Source organism: Hypomesus transpacificus, chromosome 11, assembly GCF_021917145.1.
Source record: "Hypomesus transpacificus isolate Combined female chromosome 11, fHypTra1, whole genome shotgun sequence".
NCBI lineage: Eukaryota > Metazoa > Chordata > Actinopteri > Osmeriformes > Osmeridae > Hypomesus > Hypomesus transpacificus.
Window position 1 is genome coordinate 15,090,777 of NC_061070.1, and position 24,619 is coordinate 15,115,395.

The following is a 24,619-nucleotide window of genomic DNA, read 5'->3' on the forward strand; positions in this document are numbered from 1 at the left end:
CGGTGAATATCCAGAACTTGTGAAAACATGGACGTAGATCTTATGGAAAAAGACTGGACTGGGTCGCATTGAGTATGAGCGTAACAATAATAATGCCACAATATAATTCATTTTAACTAATTCAATCTTCAATTAAATACACCAAGTGGACGTTAAGATGTCAAAAATAACAAAGGTCATGAACATTTAGGGCAGCCTAGATTAGCTAAACAGGGACATTGCCATTCGTAAATCTGTTTCACACGTTAGAGCTCCATGTATTATCTTCCTTCTCACCGTCCGATTCCTAGGCTGCGATTTAAAGGGATAGTTGACAGAAACGTGCCAACCAATTCCAACAAAATATAACAATGAAGGAAGGTAACCAACATCTTATTACAAAACCTCAGTTTAATAATACATTTAAAGCAATGACATGTATAGTTCAGATTTGTAGCTCATGTTTTCAATAATAATTCAAAGGTTAACACAAAACAGATTAAAAATAGCAAAGTAAAAAACATACACAGTGAAGAAAACTGAAAGGCTAATTCTACTAAAAATAAAATATCATAAAGTTAAAGAAATAACGACATTCAAGTTGTTTTAGTTCTGACTCCTAAGAGGTAACATGGATCGAGGTGGTGTTGCCTGAGTTTCATTTTCTGCCGATTTGAGGCGACTGAGGGCCTTGATTTCCTTCTTCTGGGCCTTTGTTTTCTGGAGGGTAAACAAACAAAAAAAAAACAATTAGATAATTATCTTGAAACTAAACTGGTGATACAGCCTTCCTGAACCGCACACAAACATCCAGCCAACAGTGTTCATGTTAGTGGCACAGAGCCAATCATTGCACAGTACAGCTCGTCTCACCTTAAAGAAAGGGCCCCTGTGGTTCTCATCACACAGGAGGTTCTCGTCGACATAGGTGCACTCGATGGTGCTGTCTCCATTCACTTGGTCCTCGAGGGAGTCCTGTAACAGCATGGCATTAGAGAGAGCAAGACCAAAGCCCCACATCTAATAACAAATCCTCTAACACATTTTATAAATCCAATGTATTACTGTTGTGATGTAGGCCTACGTTTTTAAAACCCCATTTCAGTGGTGGTTGAGCTACTCCATACAATAGACCACGGAAGCCACCATTGCACCATTTGTACACAGCGTTGGAAAAACCACTACAAGAATAACATTTATGACACTTGGGAGGATTCTAGAATGGAGATCCTCATAGGAGGTAGAGGTCGGTAGAGGTCGGTATCGGTCATCCACCAGATCAGATGAGGGTGTCTGGGCTACCTGGTCCTGCTTCTCCTCCTCCTCCTCCTCCTCCTCCTCCACGGTGTCACACTGGGCCAGGGCGGCCTGCAGCTCCTCCTGCTTCTGACGGAGGCTCTCCAGCAGCTCAGCCCGGCTCCGGGACTTGGCCAGGACACGCGGGTACTTGTACTCCTTCCTCTGGGGAGTCGTTCCTGAGGGAGGGAGACACCAGAAGACCAGTCAGTGACTCGAGCAGACAGGATGGATAGCAACGTCGCGCAAGTTTGCCTGGAACAGTTTTTGGGGGGTGGGTTGCCCCAAATCTTCTAAGGACTGATGGCAGTGTGTTACAGGTACACTAAACACGTGCAATAAACCTAGCTTGGTTAAGCAGATGTCCAGAATTTGACAAGAGGGCAGCCATTACAAATTATACACCCAGAGGGGCTGGCTCACCGGTGGGGACATCCTGTCGGAGCTCCTCTGCTAGGAAGGTGTGGACACGGGCCAGGGCGGCATCCATGTGGGCCTGCAGCTCCCTCTGGTGGTCCTCCAGGGCACTGTGGTCCGTGGAGGCCTGCTGCTTCATGGCCACCAGACCCTGAGCCACCTCAGCCTGCTGCTGCTGCAGCTGCCCCTGAACCTCCTGGAGGTGGGCCTCACAGCCGGTCTCAACGCTCTGACAACACACAGCATGATCAACACACATCCCCTGACTTACCTTTCCAACCACAAGGAGCTGAAAAATGTGTCACGCTACTTATACAGGGGTGACGACGACGTGTTTTTATGATGAATTCCAAAGGGTTATTACCTCCAGCAGGGTGTGCGTGGAGACGGTGTTGTCCTTCAGCAGGGTGAGCTGCTCCTGGGCTTGGCTCTGGGCCTGCTCCCTGGTGCTGGAGCACCACTGGAGGCTCCTCTCCCCCAGGCCTCCCAGGGAGCTGTGGAGGTGGCCGCAGTAGCCAGAGCTCTCCTCCAGAGTCTGCTGCACCTCCCGCGCCGTCTGCTGCAGCTGGCTCACCAGGGAGGTGGTGGTGGAGGCCAGCTGATCTCGCTGGGCCGAGACCTGGCTCTCAGCAGCGCTGCACTGACTGCAGACAGGGAAGGAGGACAGCTGTTCAAATGAAGAAATTCTGACGATCTTGTATACTGCATGATTATAAGAACTGGCGCTGCATTGTGTGTGCGTGTGTGTGTGAGCATGTGACCTGGTGAGTGTGCTCTGGAGGGTTTGGACTGGGCCTTGCAGGGCATCAGTGGCAGTCATCAGTCCTGCATAGTCACTCTGGGTTTCCATGGCGAGCAGGTTCAGCTGATTCTGCAGACAGTGGATCACCTGGGACATGCCCTGTATGACCACAAGTATAACCCATGAGCTCCATACAAATACATGTTAAGCCTTACAAGGCAGCTTACCCTTAGCTACACAAGGCTAAATTAAGTAAAGTGTTAAAAAAAAGGTTGACATTTCTCCTTTACAGCAACAGAAGACAGCAGATTCCCAACATCTCACAGACAGGGGAGGGACTCACCGTCTGGTGCTTGTGGTCCGCCTGACTGATCCGTTCCTTCAGGCTGTTGTGTTCAGCCTGCAGCGAGCCCAGGCCCTGGGTGGTGGTCGTCCTCAGCACGGCCAGCTCTCCAGCATGGCTGCTGAAGAACATGCTCATCTCCGTCTTCATCGCCTCCATCTGTAGAGCCAGACACGCACATGGAATTAGAGAAGACCTGGAGGGCAACGGTTTGAACCTGGATGGGGTTTGACGAGCGTCACTCCACGGTGTTGTGAGTTTGATTCTTCTGCGTTGTTCCCACAGTGACTCTCTCACCTGGGTAGCGAGGGTGCGGTGACTCTCCATGCTGGTCTTTAGACTGTCATTCATGGCCATGATGGCAGACAGGCCTGGGAGCACCTGGGCCACCAGCACCTCCTCCATCTCCTGCTTGTGCTCCTCCTGGTGGACAGGAAGACCCCTGGTTAACACACCTCCACTACGTACAAGATTTAACACTGTGGTCATAGATATCTGCTTCACATCAGATCAATAGACAGATGACTATACCACATCAGACATGGCTTAATAAATATTTTGGGTGTGTACTCTAAATCCATACATGACACGAGTCGTGTCAATCCAGTCTTACCAGGAGGAGCTGCAGAGAGTCCCTGCTCTGCTTGCACAGACTCTCCTGCTCCGCCATCTTAGATTGGACCTTGGCCACACCCTCCACCACGAGCTCCCTAATCCCACCCAGGGAGGAGGCCACGGTTGCCATGGCACTCTTAGAGGTCGTGTCGTTTACTGCCAGGAGACTCTCTGATGGGGAGGGCGAGAACACACAATCAGAACAGAGCTGACATTTGGTTCCACAGAGGAGGATGCATTATTTAATGGAAATGTTCCTCTTACCAACGGAGCCTGTGCAGTGGTCCAGCATGTCCTGGTGCCTGGAGCTCTGGGCCTGGAGGGAGTGCTGCATTTCGCTGAACATGAGCTCCATGCGCTGGGAGAAGCTCATCTGGATGTCGTTGTTGTGTTGCTCCACCTGCTTCTTCCTGTCCAGCTTGGCGTGCAGGCCCGACACATCGCTGGTGCTGACGTCCACTGTCGACAGCAGCTGGAAAGAACGGTTGAAAGGGCAAGACACGCGATTCGTTCCGTTGTTAAAACAGTATATTAACCATGATCTGACGCAGACTAAGGGTTATGAACAAAACACTTTTTTCCCATTGATAATTTTTAATGGTCAAGCAAGTGTTTCAAAATCCTCCACCAAGCAATTCCTACCTGGCCAGCAGTGGAGTACAGCTGCTCTTGTGTAGAGGCCAGATTTGAGGAGATGAATTCCTCCTGGCTAAGCTTAGCCTGGGTCTGCTGCAAGTTCTTGTGGGTTTCTTCCAAGCGTTGGTTCTTCTCATCTAGCTCATAGCTGCACTGGTCCAGCTTACTCTTATTGTCCACAAACAACTCAGTAATCTGGAGGGTTGGAGGGGTGGGGGGCAGGAGGTCAGGCAGGGACAGGTTAGGAGACGATACATGTGAAGACATTTTTATGATAAATTATTACTACAACACTTGTAGTGACTTTATTCAGTTTGGTTTTCCCACCTTTGTTTAAAGGGGCAATTGACTGCAAAACCGATTTTACCTTGTCATTGTTGAAAAACGACAGTTCGGAGGGTAAACTGAACATACCGTGAATATCAAAGTCCATTGACACCTTTTTCCTATTCAAATCTCAAAAAGAAAAAATGTGGCTGTAAAACGCTAGCTTTTCAACAAAGCCACCGGTCCTACGTAGGACCGGTGATCGCCCTCTTATTGGCTCTGGTCTGTATCTTTGTCACGCCCCAGAATTTACATTCAGACCAGCCCGAGGTAGCGTCTATCTCCGATACTAGTTTAGCTGCGCGCTGCTCTGTGTAGGCTACTTATAAGGAATTACAAAGAAGAACGTTTTGAATTATAACAAGGATATTGAAAATGGACCACGGTCGTAAATGCTGTGTTCCAGGCTGTACAGGGAAGGCTAACACTCACAGTCTTCCCAAGGAGCCAAACATTCAACAGGCATGGCTGCTGTTGTCTATGAGAAGATCCCCGCGAAGTTCGACACTCAATCATTCATTTGCTCTGAACATTTCACCCAAGACAGTTTTGACAACCTTGGACAATTTCAAGCAGGATATGCTAGGAAGCTGAACCTGGAAAGAGGTGCTGTTCCAACCGTATGCTCATTGCAACCGCAAGCTCTAAGGACAGTATGATGTTGTGCTAACAGTTATTAGCAATGCTAACGTTTCCTGTATATAGCATACCAGGTAGAATGCTAAATACGTTTCTACTGTACTCTATCTGTTGAAAACAGTGTTGTGTAGACACAATAGATTTATTTGCGCGTTTTTATTTCAAGTCTCCAACTTCGGTGTTTCAGCGAGTGCTGCTGTTGGCCGTGTTGCGTTTTTGCTCCCAGCTTCACTCGTTGATAACCAACCAATCAGCGCGCAGCTGATCTAAATATTAATGAGCATACCATAAAAGGAGAAAAGCTATTGTTTTTTCCCGGGAACATTTCAGAGGATCTGTCAGAGGGCATAGAACAGCACCCGGGCCATTTTCAACCCAACCAATGTTACATACCCTATTCGGAGACCTTAAGGAACAGTGTGAAATACTCAAAAAACCCAGTCAATTGCCCCTTTAAAAAATGTACAATAATAACATTTCAATTGAAATGAAGAAGTATTGCTGTTTTTGAAAATCACATACCCTCCTCAGTTCTTCCTCCATGCTTGATATCCTGTCATTGTACTCTGTGATCTGCTCCTCCTGCCCAGATATTTGGCTGCTCATGTTTCTGTAGTGGACAGCACCATACATCAACTACATGCATTTTCTACACTAATCTCACAAAAAACAAGACATCATTTGTGCCAGTACAGGCAGTTAAACGTCACCACTGGTGCAGAACTGTTACGTACTCGTAGTTCTCAGCTGAGAGGTAAACTCCGTTCTTGTCTCGTGTGGCAGCCAGGTCCCGCTTCAGGCGCTCAATCTCTTCAGTGTACTCCTGAAAAGGAATACATCAAAAAGAATTGAATGACACAATATGGGCCTGTCACATATTGAATATGTGCCAACCATTATTTTTTTTCTTTAAGTTACGCAGGTAGGATTTTATGTATATTTCAGGTTATATATTTGGTTCTATTAATTTTTTTGACTAAAGTTTTTTTAATTTATTATTATAAAGTCAAGTTTATTATTTTGCTCACTAATAAAAAGGTATTGTCCCCAACAATCTAGTATCGGTCAGGAAACTTTTGTTTAATAGTAATGTATGTTATCAAAAGCATGTTGTGGCACAGGGATAAAGATCAAGTTAACATTGAATGTGTATTTATAGCACATTATTTATGCGAGTTGTGTATTTATCAAGTCAATATACCTTGATCAGAGTCCTCTTGGTCAGCTTCTGGTTGACCTCAGGCTTGTTCATGATGTTCTTGGCCCGGTTGGCATACTCTAAAGTACTCAGGGTTTCCTAGAGAACAAAAGATTCATATTTAACACACACATATTTAAATAAAAAAACCACACACACACCAAACCCCACAATACACAGGCACCTACCTCCATGTTGATGGAAGCAGGGGAGACAGTGGCGATGATGGAGGTCTTAGTGCGCCCGCCAAGAGAGTCTTGCAGAATGCGGGTGAGCTTGGACTCCCGGTAGGGGACGTGGGGCCTCTTCTCCACCAGGGCCGTAATCACCCTCCCGAGGGTCAGCAGGGACTGGTTGATGTTGCCCGCCTCACGGGCGCGCTTGTCCACAGCCCCCGAACGGCCGATGTTTTCACTGCCTGCCAGGTCCACCTAGAGCAATGAAGGAGTCAGTTATGAGCACTGGGTTAAACGAGTCAACGTACATGTATTTGACAGTGTGGCAGTGTGTATACAACGTACAAGGTTGAGTTTTCCAATCTTGACCAGTTCCTCTCCGTCCAGGGTGATCTCCTTCATGTGGATTGTGACGGAGAACACCGAGTGAGAGCGGCTGAAAAACAGAAACAAACAACTCATTGAAAAGCTCAGTAGATAAACTACAAGATTGACTCAATCTTTAAATCTGGTATTGGTTTGTTTCCAACTAACTCAACCACACAACCCAGGATTTGAGCCAGCAACATCCCGTTTCTTACCCCCCTACCAACTTGAATTAGCAATAGGGATTTACCTGGAGTATGCATTCATCAGTGTGGAGGCAGTCTTCCTCTTGGCTGAACCTCGCTCTAGAATCTGGTACACCTCGTTCTTGTTGTGAACTGTAATCTCCTCCAGGCCCTTGATGATAACCCCGCGCTGGCAGACATACAGAACATCACAAATGTAACAAACATGCAGGTCACCTACGCAGGGTAAGACAGCGGCCCCCTGAATGAGCACTCATTTGCGATGCTTTGTCCTCACATATGGCTTCATGTTCAGCGGAGCTAGACTAGTCTAGGGGTATGTTTTGTGGCGGTCATACTTTGTTTCGAGGATCGTCAAACAGTTGGAGACGCTCGTTGACATCTGTGGACGGGCTGAGTAGATCAAACAGCTCCTCGTTGTAGATCTCCAGCAGAGAAACCTTTACTGAGAACTCTGTCCCGTTTGATGTGAGCTTCTCAAATATCTGATGCAGAGTTCGGGGAATGATTCCAGCCAGAGGGTCCTGAGAGCAGACATTTGGGATATTTTTCTATGACAAAGTAGTCTAATTTCTGTTTGTACATGTATTGTGAATGTGAAAATACTATTACAAAAGGTTAGGTCTGAGTTCAGGAAAATACACTAGTAGCTCTGTGTTATTAAGTCATAGTAGGGATATCTACAAACAATCAGTACAATTAATAAATTTGTAGTGCATGGCTATTGACAGATTATAAAACATACATTGATGATGCTTCAGAATTCATACCTCTTCCCAGGTAAACTCCTCATTGGGAGATCGTTCTCCTTCCATGGTAAAGGTCTTTCCAGTACCTGTCTGTCCATATCTAGAGAGCCAGGGGAAATCAGAGGTTCAGGGTGGTCATATAAATGATTTACAGCTAGTCATTATTTTCAGACTATGAGTGGGCATATTCTTCCTCACTCCTTGCCACAAGCTACTTACGCAAAAACTGTACAGTTGTATCCCATGATCACCTCATCCAAGATGGGGAACACAACACTCCTGTACACCTCTATCTGCTTGGCAGCTTGTCCAAAAACCTTCAAGTTTAATATACAAGATTACCTTTAAGGTGGAAGACATTGGAAATGTTAAGGACGGTTGCACCGTTAGACTAACACCTTACCATGTCAAATGTATATGTTTTTCGTGCTGCTTTGTCGTTGACCCCTCCAGTTCGCACTAATATTTCCTTTCTGTTAGGATCACAGTCGATGACGCCATGGGCAGTCTTGCGTTCAGTCGTATTAAAAGGTCTACAATGGAATCAAAATACCAAGCGTGAGTTCAAGTCCAACTGGCTAACGTTGCTTGGCTAGGTATAAACGTAGGCCAACTAGAGCTACCAACTACTCAAAATAGCGGTATCCGTGGCTCTAAGATTCAGTTCCTCTTATAATACGAGATGGCAAAACAAAACAACAATATAAAAGTCAGCAAGCTACGTACCTGCATCTCACAACGACTTGAATGTTTCTCCCTTTCTCATCTCTTTTAATTTGATTGAAAGAGTTGTGCGAAGACATGTTTGCAGAACACAGCAACCCTGCAAACGAAGCGTCAACTGTAAAAGGCAAAAAAGGAAAACACGTTAGCTGAAACTAATTGCTTAGTCCAGAAACAAGAAACGGGCAAACTAAACTGTTGATTCATCCACTACTGTTGGCGTTCAGTTGCTACCACACCGTCCCAATTAAAAGCAGAAAGCCAGCTAGTTAATGGGCTAAGCTAGCTATATCTAGTTAGCTAGCATAGCTACAGTAGCTAGCTAGCTATCTTGTCGTTTGCTATGCGAATGTGTGGTAGCTAACGAATGCACTATATCACTTTCACTAACATCAGAGTCATTTTAATACAAATGTTCTGTATAAGGCTTCACTACCTGATGAAATCCTCTCTTTTCGTCGTCTTTTATACACTTTCCGTGTAACAGTAATTTAAATCCGTCTTCAATCCTACTGGCGCTCTGTTATTCACGAACCAACTTCAAACTCAACTTCAAATTTCGCCCATCGACGAGAAGAGCCAATAGGTGAAAACCGGAAGAGATGTTCAGGAATTTCATTGGCCGCAGCTTTGTACAAACTGAATCGCAAAGCACCACGGGAGCATGTACATTTTAAGTATTTATCCTCTAGATGGCAACATAATAAACGCTTACAAGACTCAGTTCTCTTTGATTACTCCTTTTCCGTCATCCTATTATTTTCACTGCATTGAGCAATGTGTTCATCTCGCAGATATTGAGCCTAGTCACTACATCTGTTCCTCTATTGATCATGTGGTATGTCTCCTATAGATTATGAATCAGAGTAAAGAGCTGTAGTTCCTAGGTGTCAATAGCATATAGAAAGAGTGTTGGCAAGAAGGCCTTGGGTTTGATTCCCGCTTGGGGAACTGTTTGGTGCTTAGGTTTCTGTGTGAAGATGACATGTTCTCCCTCATGCTCACAAGGGGTTCCACCAGAAAGTATCACAACATAACAACAGGGTGAGCACTTTTTGTGAATGGGCCCCACGTTGCCTTGCTCACTGCTCGCAAGAAGGACAACAGCAGAGGAGAAGATCAAAAATTAAATCGGTGGAAGTGTTTGTGTGTGTGTGTGTGCGTGTTGTGTGTGTCCACTGCCTGTGTGTGTGTCACATCGCATGATGAATTAAGGTTTCTTCTTCTCTGTCACGACAAGCCGCAGGCAATGATGTCTCACAGTAGTAATTTACCCCTCGAGTGATCAATGTGACCAGACAAGCAGAAGTGGAGCTCAGTAAACACATCATCGGTTTTTGATATATCCTTGAGTTACTGGTATGGTGGCCCTGGATGATAGATTTTACCTCTGCATTTTATAATCACTGATTTCATGTTTTTTGCAATCAGTTTCAAAAGATCAACTGCTCTGTACTCAATACACACAGTGAGAAGAAGCAAACCATGCCTGTAAAATACCCCATATAATATTCAGATCATTCACATATTGTGGATCTTAACAAAAAAAACAGTGCATCCCAATACTGTAATCTAAAGAGACCTTCCTCTCTCTTCATCTGAAAAAGGTTGGATTACGTGGAAACTACACATGATTTAGATTTGAAACCAAACAAAAGCAACACAATTAAATAACAAACCAATTATGCTTGTCTATCTCAGATTTATGACATGACTGCTACCCATCAGGTTTGCAGAGCAGAGACATCCATCTCCTGGGAAACTTCCTCCCACGCACTCTGGAGAGAGGGGGGCTGTTCCACTGTGTAGAGCCCACACACACATTCATACACACACACACACACACAGAGAGAAACACACGTAAGGATTAAATATATGCCTGGGTTAAATCTCAACAGAAAGATCTTGATTCCTGAGACCCATTCTCCTTGTTTTTTCTCAAACCAATGTAAGAAAATGGATCTCCTTCCGTCAGTACTGACTCAGGAGGGAAAAGAAGAAGAAACTAAGACATTGAAGAAAACTGTCCTGGCCTCACCCCATGTACATGAAACAACATAAAAAATGTATATTTTATATAAAAAATGCACTAATTGCATAGAAATGCAATTAGTGCAATGAAATGCTTTTTAAAGTCTAACAATAATTTCTCATCTAGCAAATATAACAACATATCCCTTCACACCTCCATCTAACAGAGCAGAACAGCTGTCATGGATGCCCCGCCCCAGGCATGGGCCCTGGGTGACCCCAACACCTCCGGTTCCCTCGATCAAAGACTCGCTCTCTGTTACATTCTGCTGGCGCTGACAAATCCACTTCATTATCATAACAATTTTAACTGCGAGGGTGGAAGCAAAGTGAAGTGGGAACAATCCTATTGTTTCTTCTTTTTTGGGCTGCTCAGAGAGAGATCGAAAGCATTGTTATAACCCACACCAGGAGTACAAGTCTAGTTGGCAGGTCAGACTTTTGAGTACGGCCACACTCAAGGTACAATTTCCATACTTCTGTCTGCTTAACACAGCCTGGACTTCAGGATTGTTCTAGTTATTTTACAGGTAAGCATATCAGAATCTTTTTTTATTGATGTTGAACATAGTTTCCTTCATGCCAAATTCGGAGTCACAGTATTACTGGTAAGAATGTTACAATGTGTAGAGCAAACTGTTTCAACCTATGCATTCAGTGACCTCTTTGAAGATGTTAGTTTTGCATGTGGAAACGGTTATAAAGGATGTATACATGTAACCTTTTTGCTGACTAAAAATATTGGGACACATTGTTACTCTGTAAGAACTCCTCCTCTTCAAAACATTAAGGCTGAACATTATTTAGCACACAGTTTTCTGTTTATGGTCAAAAATACAAAGATCTATACAATGATTCCATTATAAATAATGAACTACTTAGTCACAATATACTCAAGAAGTTCAGTTATCCTTTTAATTTCGGTTAAGTTGTAAAAGAGGCCTATCATTAAAGGTTACAGTTAGGTGAGTAATAAGTATAAAAAATGCCATTCTTTCAATCGTTCATAAACGTATTGTGCACTGACAGGACACGAACATGATCTCAATTCTAATACTCAGCTGATTTTTTTGCAGACTTTAGATTGTACAAAGGATATAAAACAGTTCCATATGGTTACGAATTACCAAGAAAAAGAATTACTTCAGATAAACAGAACCACAACAAAGCTTACTTATACCATGCCTGTCGCCCAGACAGAGACAAAGATCCATATTAACAAAAAACCCACATGACACATGATTAATCGGCGTGGCGGGGTCTACAGACCCCTGGGTACCTCTGGGTGACACTGGGCGTACACTGAACAAAAACGCCCCTCCCTCTGCGACGGGGCTGGTGTGGCGGTGCGTGGGCGAAGGGTGCAAGAAGGGCATCCATCCCTACGGAGCCCCACTGGGATGCCGCACCAACTGATGCTCGACCTGGACTAACCCCCATCTGCCCTGGGGGAGGTGGCACTCACTGGTCTACACAATACATCAACATTTTTGTAAGTGTGGGCGTTGAAAGGAGGGACTTTGAAAAGAAAGAGAGGGATTTCTGATTTCTCCTGCTAACAGATAGGGAAGTTGAAAGAATACAGTGGAAGAGTCTGAGAATTGTTCCCTAAAGAACCTGAGATAAGTTTTGTATCCAAACATAGTTGCAGATTTTAGGTTGCAGTATTACAGTGGTCTGTGGCATGGCTTTTAACCTATCAAACACCAATACGCTGCCAAGATGCTCTCATCCTATGTGCATATCAGAAGGAATGTTTGTCCCCAGTGACAAAATAGATCCTTAATTGTCTGTTTCCGGTCTCATTAGCTGATTAGCAGTTCATATTACTGTGTTTAAAGAGGTTCACATCTGTCTCATTCCTATCTACTGATGTTGAGAACTGACAACTGCAGATAATCAGCCCAATCACTCTTTCACAAATGTACACACACAAACTCTCTCTCTCTCTCTCTCTCTCTCTCTCTCTCTCTCTCTCTCTCTCTCTCTCTCTCTCTCCCTCTCTCTCTCTCTCTCTCTCTCTCTCTCTCTCTTATACACATACACTTTATATGCCCATTCATTTCTTCACTAACTCACCAATTCATTAACTTTTTCGTTCACTAGCTCACATGAAGCTGGAGCTGTTCACTGATTGAACCAAAGTTAAACACCGGGTCTACAGCCAAAATCTGTTCACAAGAACACCTTGCAAAAGGAAGCAATAGTCCATAAAGAACCAATGTCTGAAAGGCAAACATATTGAAAACCCAAGCTGGGCAAATATGAATTGTCCAGATCTGGTCAGTGCGTGGGCATTTTTGGCATGAGCATTTTCCCGGTTATGTTCCAAATACGTAGTGAGAGGACGTGTTCAATTCACCGGATAAATCCATTTTTGGTGAGGTGTTACCGGAATTCCGAATGATAAGCAAATCCTACAGGTCTGCGCTTGTCAATTTGACGATATTGAAGTTTAATAATTGCCATGAGGCAAATGGGGAAAACAACAACTGTAAAAAGGCTAAGTAAATTGGTTGCTGTACTTTTTCATCTATTTAATTTAAAGTACTGTACTGTGCTTGCATGCCGTAATAAGTCACAAGGTCCAATCCAAATGCAATAGCAGTTCCCCTTCAATCACCAAGTCCTTGTATGGTCAATGACGTGGTATGGAGAGACTCCCTTTATGTTCTTAAAACAGGCAATTGAATGTCGAAATTGAGATAACACGACTCATGGGGAAGATTTTACCAAGCGTACAGTTGTAGTATTTCCATTTCATAACAATTTGATGACAAACGGACTATCAATACGGACACTCATCGGCTTCAAGATGACAACAAAAATTGTTGACAAAGTTTCTCCATCAATCGGTGTATTTTTTGACGATATTCCCAAGGGTATATACCCAGTGAGAGAGGGTATATCAGAACTATTGCCAGAACCGGGATCTGGGTTCAAAGAGGAATGTGACGACCAGATTAATGGAAATGAAGGGGGTAAGAAAGACATAACGAAGATTTAAACTATAGCACTTTAGCGCAACAGGCTGGGAGGGTATGGGAACCATTAATCAGTATACGCATCATAAACCTTTCAAAACACACATGGCTCAGATTGATACTTCATTTTGATACTTCATTTTGTTCATTTTGTATCTGATAGCCTGTCATTTTATTACGTTTAATGAACGGCGTTTACAAGTCGACATGATCAACAGTATGTGCACAAATATTCAAATCATGCGTTGAATAGCCTACCTTATCAATTATTTGATAAACTTAGTGTGGACCATTAACGCATTGTGTTTTTTTCACAGTTAACAGTTTGTTTGAAGAGGACACAGAAGAACTGTCTTACGACAACTTTACGCAGGCGGCGGCTTTACGCACTCAAGCTGTATCGTTTACGGGCAGTTTTTCTGTCGATTCAAGAAGTTCAGGGGTACACTGGAATCCGGGGGACGTCATTGACGTTGTCAGTGCGGATATTAGGACCACAGCTCCATCCACTGGGTCTGCGTCCCCGGCCTCGCCAACAGCAGCTAAAATTTACGCCGACACCACTTTGAGAGGCACCATGGCGCACGTCCAGCCTGATATCAGTCACATGTACGCGCCTCCACCATCTTACTCCTGTAGCGGGGAGATGTACCAGGACCAATCAGCTTTCATGGCAACCTCCACCTGCACCATGGCTTATCAACCCCCATCCTATGCAGCGCCTAAATCGACAGTTGACGGTGCGTTACTCTCCATTATGCCAGACTATGGTGGATTCTACCAACAGGGCTGTCAGCGGGACATCCAGGCTTTCCCTGAAAGGAAATCACTACCATACTCACTAGACTCTCTCCGAGTTCCACCCCCCCTTACACCTCTCAACACAATCAGGAATTTTACCCTTGCTGGACCAGCAACGGAGGGCCCCATAGCCTCTGCTTTTGCTCAAAATCTACCACTGAGACCAATACTGAGACCGAGGAAGTACCCCAACCGACCGAGCAAGACGCCCGTTCACGAGAGACCATACCCCTGTCCAGCAGACAGCTGCGACCGGAGGTTCTCCCGGTCGGATGAACTCAGCAGGCACCTTCGCATCCACACTGGACACAAACCATTCCAGTGCCGAATCTGCATGCGCAGCTTCAGCCGGAGCGATCATCTCACTACTCACATCCGCACGCACACAGGGGAAAAACCCTTCACGTGCGATCACTGTGGAAGAAAGTTTGCCAGGAGTGATGAGAGGAGAAGGCACACTAAAATCCACCTGAGACAGAAAGACAAAAAGTCGTCATAAAATCGACGCGATATTGACAGTCATTCAATGTCTCTTCAGAATCAATTTACGAAATAGAGGACTGTCAATGGAATGTGTTAACACCACAGATGTGAAAAAACTATATTCATAGGCTCATTTGCACTGAAGTACATTCTTTAAGACTTTCCTTCAGGTGAGGACTCTCTCAACCACCATGTCCTTGCTGGGGCAGCAACCCAACTATGGGAGCAACCCAGAGGGGTATTTCTGATTTGGGATTTACTTAGCAACTAATTACTGAATACCAACTGCTTTTTTTAAAATTTTTATTATATATCAGTGCTCAGCATTCCAGGCATTTGGTGATTTGTATTTTCTCAGGGTTCACATCAAATTGTGGGCCATATAGGGTTTAGGGATTGCCTCCTGTGACAATGTCAGGAAGACCAGTTAGTCTTTTTGACAGATCTACATAGAGCAAGGGTCCTAAAGCCTAAACATGTAAGAGCCAGCTCCCTGCTTAGGGATCCTCACTAGGCTCTCAAGAACTACAAAGCTTGGGCCTGAATGTCTTGGTGTGGAGAGGTGATTGTCACTGATTGTGGCTGATTCATTGCTGCTCTTGACTTTTGTAGCCTTACCAAGAACTACATTCATTTCACACTAATTGATTAAGTGCTTAACAATATTATTATTGGATGCAAATATCCTGAGCAATATTATTCAGACTAGCATGACAGCCACTTCAATGTAAAATACAGTAATTTGGTAACATAAAACAACAATTAAATGATTCTGAATCCTTTGTTTATTTGACCATATGATGTTCTGCACTACAAATGTTATTTCCATACACACTATGTTAATGGTTTAAGCTTTAAATGGACTGGTCCGCTGAGCTTATGCCATGAAACGTTTCGCTAAATGTTTTGTTTATTGTTAAAACACTGTGTCTTAAACAGCCAACATTGAAATAGCAACACCTGCTTAGTTTAAGGAAAAATAACAATTAAAGCATTGTGTAACTTTTAATATATGATTTTTGAGACTGCATATCCCAATGAATTGTGCCAAATGCTTTCATGTTAGATAACATAAGATCATAGAAACCCACCCTATTGCCTCAATGGCCATGGCCTGCATGATTTATCATTTATTAACTACAGATTACACATACTTTATAAGCAAACCAGACCACACTTCTGTACTGCTTCACCGTTTTCATTACACAGTGACTGATTCACAGTCCCTTCCACATCAAAAAGGGTTTCAGACAATTGTGAGCAAAGGCCCAACTAAGTGCTTTTTCATAGACACCTCCCACTCCGTTGCCCACACCAGGGTGACAGCCCACTATTACCATTATTAAGAGAACTCAATAGAACTTACAAAAACTATGTGACAGAGTCCTGAAAATAAACTGATCACAAATCTCTTAACTAGTCTAATCATCCTGGCCTTGTAATCTAATCTTCAGATGGAGACCTCAGGGCCTGGATAGGGTTCCCCTCCACACCAGAAGTCTGCAGGCTGGGATATCTCCATCACCCACACTTCTTTCTGGTTTTGTGACTCTGTCTTTTTGGCCTCGGTGTCCACCACAGGGTCAAGAACTTTGTAGTAATGACAGTCCCTCTCGTCGTCTGGGTCATATGGGGGTGCCAAGATGTCAAGGAAAGCAGTCGGTCCATCTACGGCGTCGATTTGGTGAAGGTTGTCCCTGTCCGGACTCAACATACACGGTTCGCTCTCCTCGGTGTACTCTCCCGTCGACCTCAGCACAGAAAGCCTCAGTGCCCCTTTCTGGAACGGTGGGCTGAAAGGCGTGTCACTGCTGCTGGTCGCTGTTGGAAGTTTATCCACCCTATCGAAGCAGGTGATCCTGACCTTGCCGTACATAACTTTCAACATGCCATGCATCCCCGGGTGGTCATGTAGCGGTATGGAGGCGCCGCTCTTTAGTAGAAACACTCCCATGCTAAAAGTGTCCGTTTCACATATGTGCATGTATGTGACCGGTGGGCTATGTGGTGGAGATATCGGGGAGCTGTCAACTTTTCTCGCAACGAGTTTTAGATCCTCAGCTCTAACTTCAGTCATGAGAGTCTTCAGTTTAGTTTGGTTTTCCAGGAAAGCTTTATTAGCCTCCCCCACAGCAAACGGATTTCTAAACGTAACAAGAGCCTGTCGGGCAATTTTCTTGACGAGGCAGGTCATGTTGTCTCTGGGCATCATAACGGATTGTGTAATTCCAGCAGTCCAATGCTACAAGCTCGAAGGTTGGCAAACGTGACTCATTCAATCACGCTGACTTCTGGGCTCGCGGTCAGCAAATGCTAGCTAACCAGCTAACCTTTCTGCACTTCCTCTTTAACCGACTGAAAATGTTTGGTCTTTACCCTATATCATAAAAAATAGTACGATAACCACCATTAAGACTGATTATCAAGAAATCGGGTTTGATGTAACAACTATAGATCTCTCATCGTCAAAACCCCATTTGAAGCTTTCTGTCAAACACGTCCGCAAAGAAAACATAGCTTACGCACCACGTACCCCATAGCAACATGGGAAATGTGGTTTGATTCTGATATGCAAATAATGTATTTAAATCGAAAATGTTCAGATACAAATACTGCTGTCAACATTGACGTTATATATTTTTTTTAAGTAAAATTTTGCCACAGTATGACTTGATATTGACGTTTTATTCAAATAAATAACAACTTTGCATTGCAATATTACTACAATAACCAAGATTCAGCGTCTTACGCCCCCGCTCTCTGAGCGAAATCAGGTTGTTGACCTTTTGGTCACCTACTGTGTCGTCTGAGCTACACTGGCGCATTAATTAAGAAAGGATCTCAGAACAGCAATGAAACATGTGGGAGTTGACAATTCGAGCATGTGTCATAATTCTTTACAGAAAGTGTTTTTATTCCAATATCCTCTTCTGATGAATGTATTCACGGACCCACCATCCAAGTAGCCTATTTCACATACATAATTTGAAATATGTTCAAATATGTGGTCACATGATATGAGAGTAAAATCACAATGACAGTACACAATAGGACACAGACAGACTGAGAAGACCCCCTGTTTTCTCCTTTGTTTCATTGTGGTCTTTATCCCATCCAAACTAAACAAACAAACAAGATTAGTCACTGCAAGACTTTGTTTATCCCAGGCCTTGTATATCCAGTAAACCCAGCCACCAGCATGTTTATCAGTTTCTTTGGAATTCCTAGAGAGCAGCAATAGTACTATAATCAGTTGTTTGTGTAGTAGAATAACATGTAGTTCCGTCCTCCATCGCAACCCTGCCCCCTCGCAGCACCCCCCTGACCCCCTCCAATAAAGTAAACACCTAGATATTACAATGACACTGAACAGATTGAATGCACTGTTCTAAATAAGACAAATCTGAGGGCTGTGATTCGTTTTTCAGCTGCTGCATCTCTCAGTTCATAGTTGCTGTCTGGGCTCCCTACCCACTCCACAGGGCATATACAGGAAACACGACTGTTCATGCTAGTGGTTCCCCAAGGATCCCTAGTGCTGAGTACAGTTAATAGCAAAACAGAGCACAGCTGTAACATTAGCATTGTGATCGGTGAGATATTTGAATTTGTTCCATGGGCTTTTTGATCGTCTAACCCCAAGTGACAGGTTCCTGCTGATGAACAGTCAGGAGACAAACTTTTGTAAATATACCAGCGTGACAGAAGATCCTATTTGTCATGCCTAGCAAGTTCCGGAAACATGCTGGACACACTGTACACAACTTCCAACAAAAATAAAATATCCAGCCCACAGAGAAAAATAAGGACTGTCTTTCTCTCCCTCTTTGACAGAAGGTCCCTGTTTTGGGACCAAATGCTCCGTGAGGATGAAAACCCTGTTACAAATGTGTGTCGTATCCCCTTAAGAAGTTAATTATCTCTGGCAAAGTCTTCCTCAAACATTCCTTCAAACGATTATTAACAAACACATTCATGTTGTTGTGCTGCAAAAAATCTTTCATTATTGGTCTCAAACTAGGCTCTGGTCCAATTTCACTGACTTCCTCCACCGAGCATTTACATAAGCATTCCACAACACTTGACACTTGTGCTGTTATCCCTGTAATTACCATAATGTGTCAGCATCCATCTTCCTGCTCTCACACAGTGTTCACTAAAGCCCATTGTATTTGCAGCCCAAGCGTGTTGACCAATATGTTGTGTCATCTTGCAGGGTATTATTAGAAAGCGAGAGGCAACAAGCCACTGCGTTGGTGCGACGTGTGTGTTCGTTTGTCAGAAGCAAAAGAAGACACGATTCGGTCTTCTCACGTCTATAAATAAGGAGAGTAGCATCATTGGTGTTTGGTGAGTAACCGGCAACACATCCCCCTTTCCAAACACATGACACTCACAGGATTACTAAACACTGATGAATATGGACACTTCCTTTTTCATGTTGTTGACAAAATTCTTCAAGAATACCCACTGGTTTTGACTCTCCCAACAGTTCAGTGTATCCTTCAGGATATAGGGGGGGAATGGAGAATTGGGATGCAGGGTCATGAATATGGTGTAGAGTTCTGGAACGATCGTTCACATCTCATTCCTTCAGACCCAAACTGCTATCATCTGTCCTCTACAACAGATCTCCCATCTCTCACTGTAGCCTCTGAACCTCCTTCCTGGATGTACAATGGCAGTTTCTAGCTGTTTCACACACTGACAAACCTCTCATTCATGCTCAGAACACTGAACTTACTAACCTTTCCATGGGAACTGGGAAAAAGGGAAGGGGATTGTTCGTAGACATCTTGAGTTTGGTCTCGTCAATTGCAGTTCAAAGAAGCAAGACAAGAAAAACCCCTCATAACAGTCTGAATGGATAGGGGATCAACAATTAACATTCAATGATATCTTTGACGTCAGTGGATGGTTATGAAAAATGACTCAATCTCTTGTGGCGCAATATAATGCTGCGATGAGAATGTTGGAATCACAATGATTTTACATTTAGTCATTTAGCAGACGCTCTTATCCAGAGCGACTTACAGTAAGTACAGGGACATTCCCCCCGAGGCAAGTAGGGTGAAGTGCCTTGCCCAAGGACACAAAGTCATTTGGCACGGCGGGGAATCGATCCACCAACCTTCTGATTACTAGCCTGACTCCCTCAGCGCTCAGCCATCTGACTCCAATGATGGTACAAAGTTGAGTGTTAAAAACATGGTAGAACTTTGTAAGTTTGGTAGAGCACTTTGTACCTTATTATTTACGAGACCATACACTTTAGTCAAGTCAACTACATTGAGGTATTGATGACAGAAGTTAAAGTGGCAGGTGAGCTATTTCTGTAGAACTTGTTTGAACATACAGTACTACTGCCACCTTGTGGCCATATATGAACATAGCAGGCTACATACATATTGTACCACAACACCACAAGAAGCTCTCTTGTAAGAGAGCCCACAGGTATATTCAATCATTATTTATTTCTGTACTCAACAAAGATGAGAGATGGGATAAGTCTGAACTTTAATCTTCATGATTCCACACAGACCAACACATTTGAACAAAAGTAGTTTAGTTGTTCACAGTATTGCATTTAGCACAGTGTTATACAGACTACAGTTTTTAAGTGAAGGCACAAAACTAGTGATTATTCTTGCAAATAAACCTATATAGACATACAGGAATCAAGGACACAAAACTTGGCAGCAATAACATTAGTACATGAACTGTATCTCTAATAACATACAGCAATAAAGGTAGCCTTTGCTTGTAGTTCTTAATACTTCTCTGGTTCGTCTACCCACCAAATACACTTCCTTTCAGATTGTCCAATTCACACTCCTGACTAGGACCACCAGGTCCAAAGTGCTTTGACCATTAGTGCAACTCTCCGTTCCCAACAAAATACATCTGGTTCTCCTGCTACAAAAGTACACCTAATAGAATACATAACTTCATACATAATTTCACAATGCTACCTAAGGAGCATGCATTTTCAGTATACAATAGCTGTGCACCAACATGCATCCTCTAATTAACGTTATTTTTAAACTATCCATTGGAAACACGACTGTCACATGAAAACGCATACATACGAAAGATTGATTCAGTAACACCATCTTTGGTGAGATTGTAACTTAAAAAAAAAAGAAAGTATGTCGTTGACGGGTGAAAAGATCCCACTACCCAAAACTGATCAACTACAGTAGTTGCTACTATCGGTTACGTTATTCCCACAAAAATACGCTTTCACCAAGAGAAATACAAATAAAATAGCTCTGTACCAAATATCAACAACCAGATACTAACAAAACAGTTACAACAAACACCAAAGATAATACATGAACATTGATTCTCCTTTTGAATACATTCTTATCTTGTAAACACAGATGATACGTTGCAGTGAAATAAAGGTGCATTACTTCAAAGTCTCTACATTCATATTTTTTATCATGAAAGGAATACCGTTCACTCTTCCATATTAGGGAACAAGGGAAATAGAAACCTGTTTTCAAATGAGTGCCTGTTACGGTAGAATAAAAGAGCTTGTTTGTGTGGGAGCCACCTCTTTGACCAGCCGGATGAAGCACACCGTGTAAAATGCTGAACTTCAGATGACATACTGGGAATCAAAGTCTGCAGTTCTACCCAGTGGAAAGAAAAACATGCCATAGAACCAAAACACTTTGCTCTAAATAGCAGAGGATGTCACCACCACATTTACACAGCGGAAGTGGGATCTACAATTCAGTGTAATAAGTATACGAGTGCATTGAATATAGCTTATTTGACCCAGAAGAGACGACTATTGTGTTGATTATAATTCATACACTCCTCATCCTCTGACAGGTATGGGCGAGGTCAGGCAACTAGAACTGTACATTCCTCAGTTCTGAACCTTGAGCAAATACACATTAATGCATTTAAAAACTGGATTTATATTGTCAAGTAAAATGAAAGTTTATGAGGAAACCAAATGTACCGCAAATGTATTTGGCACCTCATGTTTCTTTGGCCCAGGTCTGCGTGGGTTATGACCTGTTATGGCTTAGGTGTCTAGGCTTCATAGCCTGCTGGTCTGCGGTGCGGCCTCCAGAACTGGTCTCTGCTGTTGCCAGGCCTGCAGTGGCCTGAAGACTGGGCCAGTCTTTCTCTTGAAGGTTGAGGAAAGGAGCGTCCCAGCTGGGTGGAGTTTATTCTGCCGTCCTGGGGACATGGAGATGACAGCTGACCTCCTCCTGGCCTGGAACCAGAACACAAGTGGGTTTCATACAGTTGATTTAAACCAGCAACAAAGCAATAGCCAAGAAGTAATCAAATAAACAATTATGTAACGAGAGAGTAAATCCTTTTACTTGGTGAATCATTACTAATGAATGAATGTGACACAAATCGGACTGGCAACACGGCCTCCTTATGAATAATTAACATACATCATGTCCTAACCTTTATGCTTGATCACCCTCAAACACACCGTAACAGAAAGTAGTTTCAATACACACTTTCATGAATAGATGTGCGGTTTGTCAGGGAAACTAAAGAATTATTGAATTGTCAAGTCACCAACTTGCCTGCTTTTGCTGATTCTATGAGGTCTGTTTTCACCTGTCTGATTCTCCTGGAAAGAGGAAAACCGATCAGAACATCTGTGTTTCCTGAGAATCCATCGCATATTCCTGAAATCACCCTGTATATCAATCCAGTCTGCTAGTCAGATATAAGACGTGCTGTTACCATGTAATGGTTGCTATGTGAGGTGCTGGTGGAGCTCTGGTAGTACTCCAGTAGTCTCTCAGCCAGAGCAATGCGCTGCAGCAGGTTCTCAATGAAGTGCTGGATCCGGACCTTCCCACACTGCTCCTGCTGTGCTGCAGCCTCCAGGAACCTCTGGATGGTGAGAACCTCTCTGCAGGAACAACACAACCACAACACATGGATGAACAGACATTTGATTAAAACCCCATATACTAGTACTAACACTACCACCAATACTATTGATAAAACATTCATTAGGGTGGTTTTCCTGGCTGCTTTAAACACTGAAAAATGTTGATTAAGGGGCTGTTAAGTTCTACACTAGTCGATCCAACTAGCCATTGTAAAATCCAGCACATGCATGATTTCCCATCAATCCCACTCACTGCTCCCTCCTCTCCAGCTCGTCCTCGGACGCGTTGAGCTGTTCTCTGAGCGTGGCTATCACCATGACAGCCACATCCACCTGTCTGCTCAGCGCCTGTTCCCGTGCCAACACTTCCTGCCTCTCCTGGGCCAGGTGCTGGGAGTGGGCGCGCTCACACAGGAGCTCTGTGTCCGTCTGGGCTAGCTCGGTGCTCACCCGGGTCAGCCTCCTCTGCATGGAGCTATCTGCAGCACGCAACACACTGGCCAGCCTCCGGCGCACCGACACCTCCCCACCACAGAAGCTCTGCCCTGGGGTCATGCCCTGTGGCTGGCTGACTGGGTCTGGAGCGAGGGGAGGTGTGGGGAAGTGGACATAGTGATCTGGACTGGTGGAACTTGACTTAATGAATGGAAGTTCCGAGGTCCTGCTTGTGTGCTCCTCTTGATCCTCATCCTCAGCTTGGGCCTCTTCGTCCGCCTGCGTGCCCACACTCTGAGTGCGGCGCCTCTCAGAGCCCGTGACACTAGCGTCTCTGGTGTCGCTCAGGGAGCGCACGTGCAAGGCCTTGTGGGCGGGGGGATGCCCCCTGCGTGCGGGGAGGGGGAGACTCAGTTCTTGAGGGGAATGATAAGAGTGGCTGTACTCCAGATGAGCTCGGAGAGAGGCCAGGCTTCGAAACCTCTCCTGCTCTCCACACCGTGGGCACCTGAACGGGAGCACTGGGGTCACCGAAGCTCCCCCACAGGCCTGCCTGTTGTCCGGGAAGAAGGAGGACAATGTCCCTCTGGAACATGGGTTTTGCTGCATCTCTCACCTGAAACACAAACATTCTTTACATCTCTCACCTGAAACACAAACATTCTTTACATCTCTCACCTGAAACACAGACATTCTTTACATCTCTCTCCTGAAACACAGACACTCTCACCTGAAACAGACATTCTTTACTGACAACAAAGCAGGCTGCAAGAACCTAGGTGGCCTCATTGCCCCTAAAGTTAGCTGTAGACCTCAAAACTAAACCATAATATGGAAAATAAACCATAACAGTGTACATTGTGCCTTAAATATTGGAGTACAGAGTGGACTAGAATGGTCCTTAATTAATAGGCTAATACTTTATTGATCCCGGCGGCGAATTATGACTCGCTAGCCAACCCTGGCTGAAACATTATAGTAACGTATGTTCAGAAGCTACCTACCAAGCTTTTCCATATTTTCACGAATAGCTAGTTAGCTATCAGGTTAGCCCTACAAAGCTAGCGTCGCAGTATCCAATCAAACTGGTGGCGGTGCCTCCCCCCTATTCTAATTAAAATCCCATGGCCTCCCTAGCTGGCAAGAACTGTGCGACATGCAGTTGTCAAACTTGTTAGCTAGCAACCAGTTCTTTCTTTATTGCCTACACACAACGAGTTCTCTACTGACCTTTTCGCTAGAAAGCTTCTGCTGAGCAGACGGCAAGGGTGTGGGGTTCTGGATTATCTGTCAGACAGGTGGATGGTGGTGGATAAGAATAGTCGAACTGGTCAACGACTGGTCTCGAGAAAGTGAGATAGCTGCACAGTAGATTACAAGTAAGCCTGGATCATTTTTATGTTGCTAAAATGTAACACCTCGAAAGGAATAACACTCATGGTATAATAGTAGGTATAATACTTAAAACAACGAAATGATTAAAGGTACAGGAGTTGGATTTCATTGATTTACTGTTCGAGAGATGGCGCAAACAAATCAAGCGCACCCAATATTCTCAGACGTAGTCATTGCAGCCAATCAAATGTATTGC

The 24,619-nt window shown here is 44.0% G+C and overlaps 4 protein-coding genes across 4 annotated transcripts; 1 reads left to right on the plus strand and 3 right to left on the minus strand.

Annotated features, from left to right (window-relative positions):
* Window positions 1-372: 372 nt before the first annotated feature.
* On the minus strand, window positions 373-8,970 carry kif11 (kinesin family member 11). The gene is made up of 23 exons (XM_047029155.1): window positions 8,849-8,970; window positions 8,416-8,530; window positions 8,093-8,222; window positions 7,909-8,006; window positions 7,711-7,789; window positions 7,279-7,464; window positions 6,985-7,109; window positions 6,714-6,804; window positions 6,381-6,623; window positions 6,196-6,291; window positions 5,729-5,817; window positions 5,517-5,604; window positions 4,035-4,223; window positions 3,657-3,864; window positions 3,391-3,563; window positions 3,075-3,200; window positions 2,778-2,936; window positions 2,454-2,593; window positions 2,057-2,336; window positions 1,699-1,921; window positions 1,282-1,454; window positions 853-954; window positions 373-699 (listed from the first exon to the last, which is right to left on the minus strand). The coding sequence occupies exons 2-23, from the start codon at window positions 8,490-8,492 to the stop codon at window positions 586-588; spliced, it is 3,189 nt and encodes a 1,062-aa protein (XP_046885111.1). The 5' UTR covers window positions 8,493-8,530; window positions 8,849-8,970; the 3' UTR covers window positions 373-585.
* Window positions 8,971-13,172: 4,202 nt separating this feature from the next.
* Window positions 13,173-15,014, plus strand: LOC124474178 (early growth response protein 2b-like). Its single transcript, XM_047030112.1, has 2 exons — window positions 13,173-13,424; window positions 13,745-15,014. The coding sequence occupies exons 1-2, from the start codon at window positions 13,217-13,219 to the stop codon at window positions 14,725-14,727; spliced, it is 1,191 nt and encodes a 396-aa protein (XP_046886068.1). The 5' UTR covers window positions 13,173-13,216; the 3' UTR covers window positions 14,728-15,014.
* A 689-nt stretch (window positions 15,015-15,703) lies between these two features.
* adob (2-aminoethanethiol (cysteamine) dioxygenase b) lies at window positions 15,704-17,241 on the minus strand. Its single transcript, XM_047030114.1, has one exon. The coding sequence runs from the start codon at window positions 16,921-16,923 to the stop codon at window positions 16,162-16,164; it is 762 nt and encodes a 253-aa protein (XP_046886070.1). The 5' UTR covers window positions 16,924-17,241; the 3' UTR covers window positions 15,704-16,161.
* A 2,991-nt stretch (window positions 17,242-20,232) lies between these two features.
* znf365 (zinc finger protein 365) lies at window positions 20,233-24,550 on the minus strand. Its single transcript, XM_047030030.1, has 5 exons — window positions 24,259-24,550; window positions 22,847-23,644; window positions 22,440-22,611; window positions 22,277-22,323; window positions 20,233-21,948 (listed from the first exon to the last, which is right to left on the minus strand). Exons 2-5 carry the CDS (start codon window positions 23,635-23,637, stop codon window positions 21,762-21,764), a joined length of 1,197 nt encoding a protein of 398 aa, XP_046885986.1. The 5' UTR covers window positions 23,638-23,644; window positions 24,259-24,550; the 3' UTR covers window positions 20,233-21,761.
* Between the last annotated feature and the right edge of the window lie 69 nt (window positions 24,551-24,619).

What these genes read in the sequence shown, in the direction of transcription:
- kif11 (XM_047029155.1), bottom strand. Translation starts at nt 8,492, where the DNA reads ATGTCTTCGCACAACTCTTTCAATCAAATTAAAAGAGATGAGAAAGGG. An exon ending in TTGACGATCCTCGAAACAAA is followed by an intron (nt 7,110 to 7,278) that starts GTATGACCGCCA and finishes TATGTCTGCCAG; the next exon opens with CGCGGGGTTATCATCAAGGG. An exon ending in CTCTCAGCTGAGAACTACGA is followed by an intron (nt 5,605 to 5,728) that starts GTACGTAACAGT and finishes TGTCCACTACAG; the next exon opens with AAACATGAGCAGCCAAATAT.
- LOC124474178 (XM_047030112.1), top strand. Translation starts at nt 13,217, where the DNA reads ATGACAAACGGACTATCAATACGGACACTCATCGGCTTCAAGATGACA. An exon ending in GATTAATGGAAATGAAGGGG is followed by an intron (nt 13,425 to 13,744) that starts GTAAGAAAGACA and finishes TTTTTTTCACAG; the next exon opens with TTAACAGTTTGTTTGAAGAG.
- adob (XM_047030114.1), bottom strand. Translation starts at nt 16,923, where the DNA reads ATGATGCCCAGAGACAACATGACCTGCCTCGTCAAGAAAATTGCCCGA.
- znf365 (XM_047030030.1), bottom strand. Translation starts at nt 23,637, where the DNA reads ATGCAGCAAAACCCATGTTCCAGAGGGACATTGTCCTCCTTCTTCCCG. An exon ending in GAGCTGGAGAGGAGGGAGCA is followed by an intron (nt 22,612 to 22,846) that starts GTGAGTGGGATT and finishes TTGTTCCTGCAG; the next exon opens with AGAGGTTCTCACCATCCAGA. An exon ending in CACATAGCAACCATTACATG is followed by an intron (nt 22,324 to 22,439) that starts GTAACAGCACGT and finishes TCCTCTTTCCAG; the next exon opens with GAGAATCAGACAGGTGAAAA.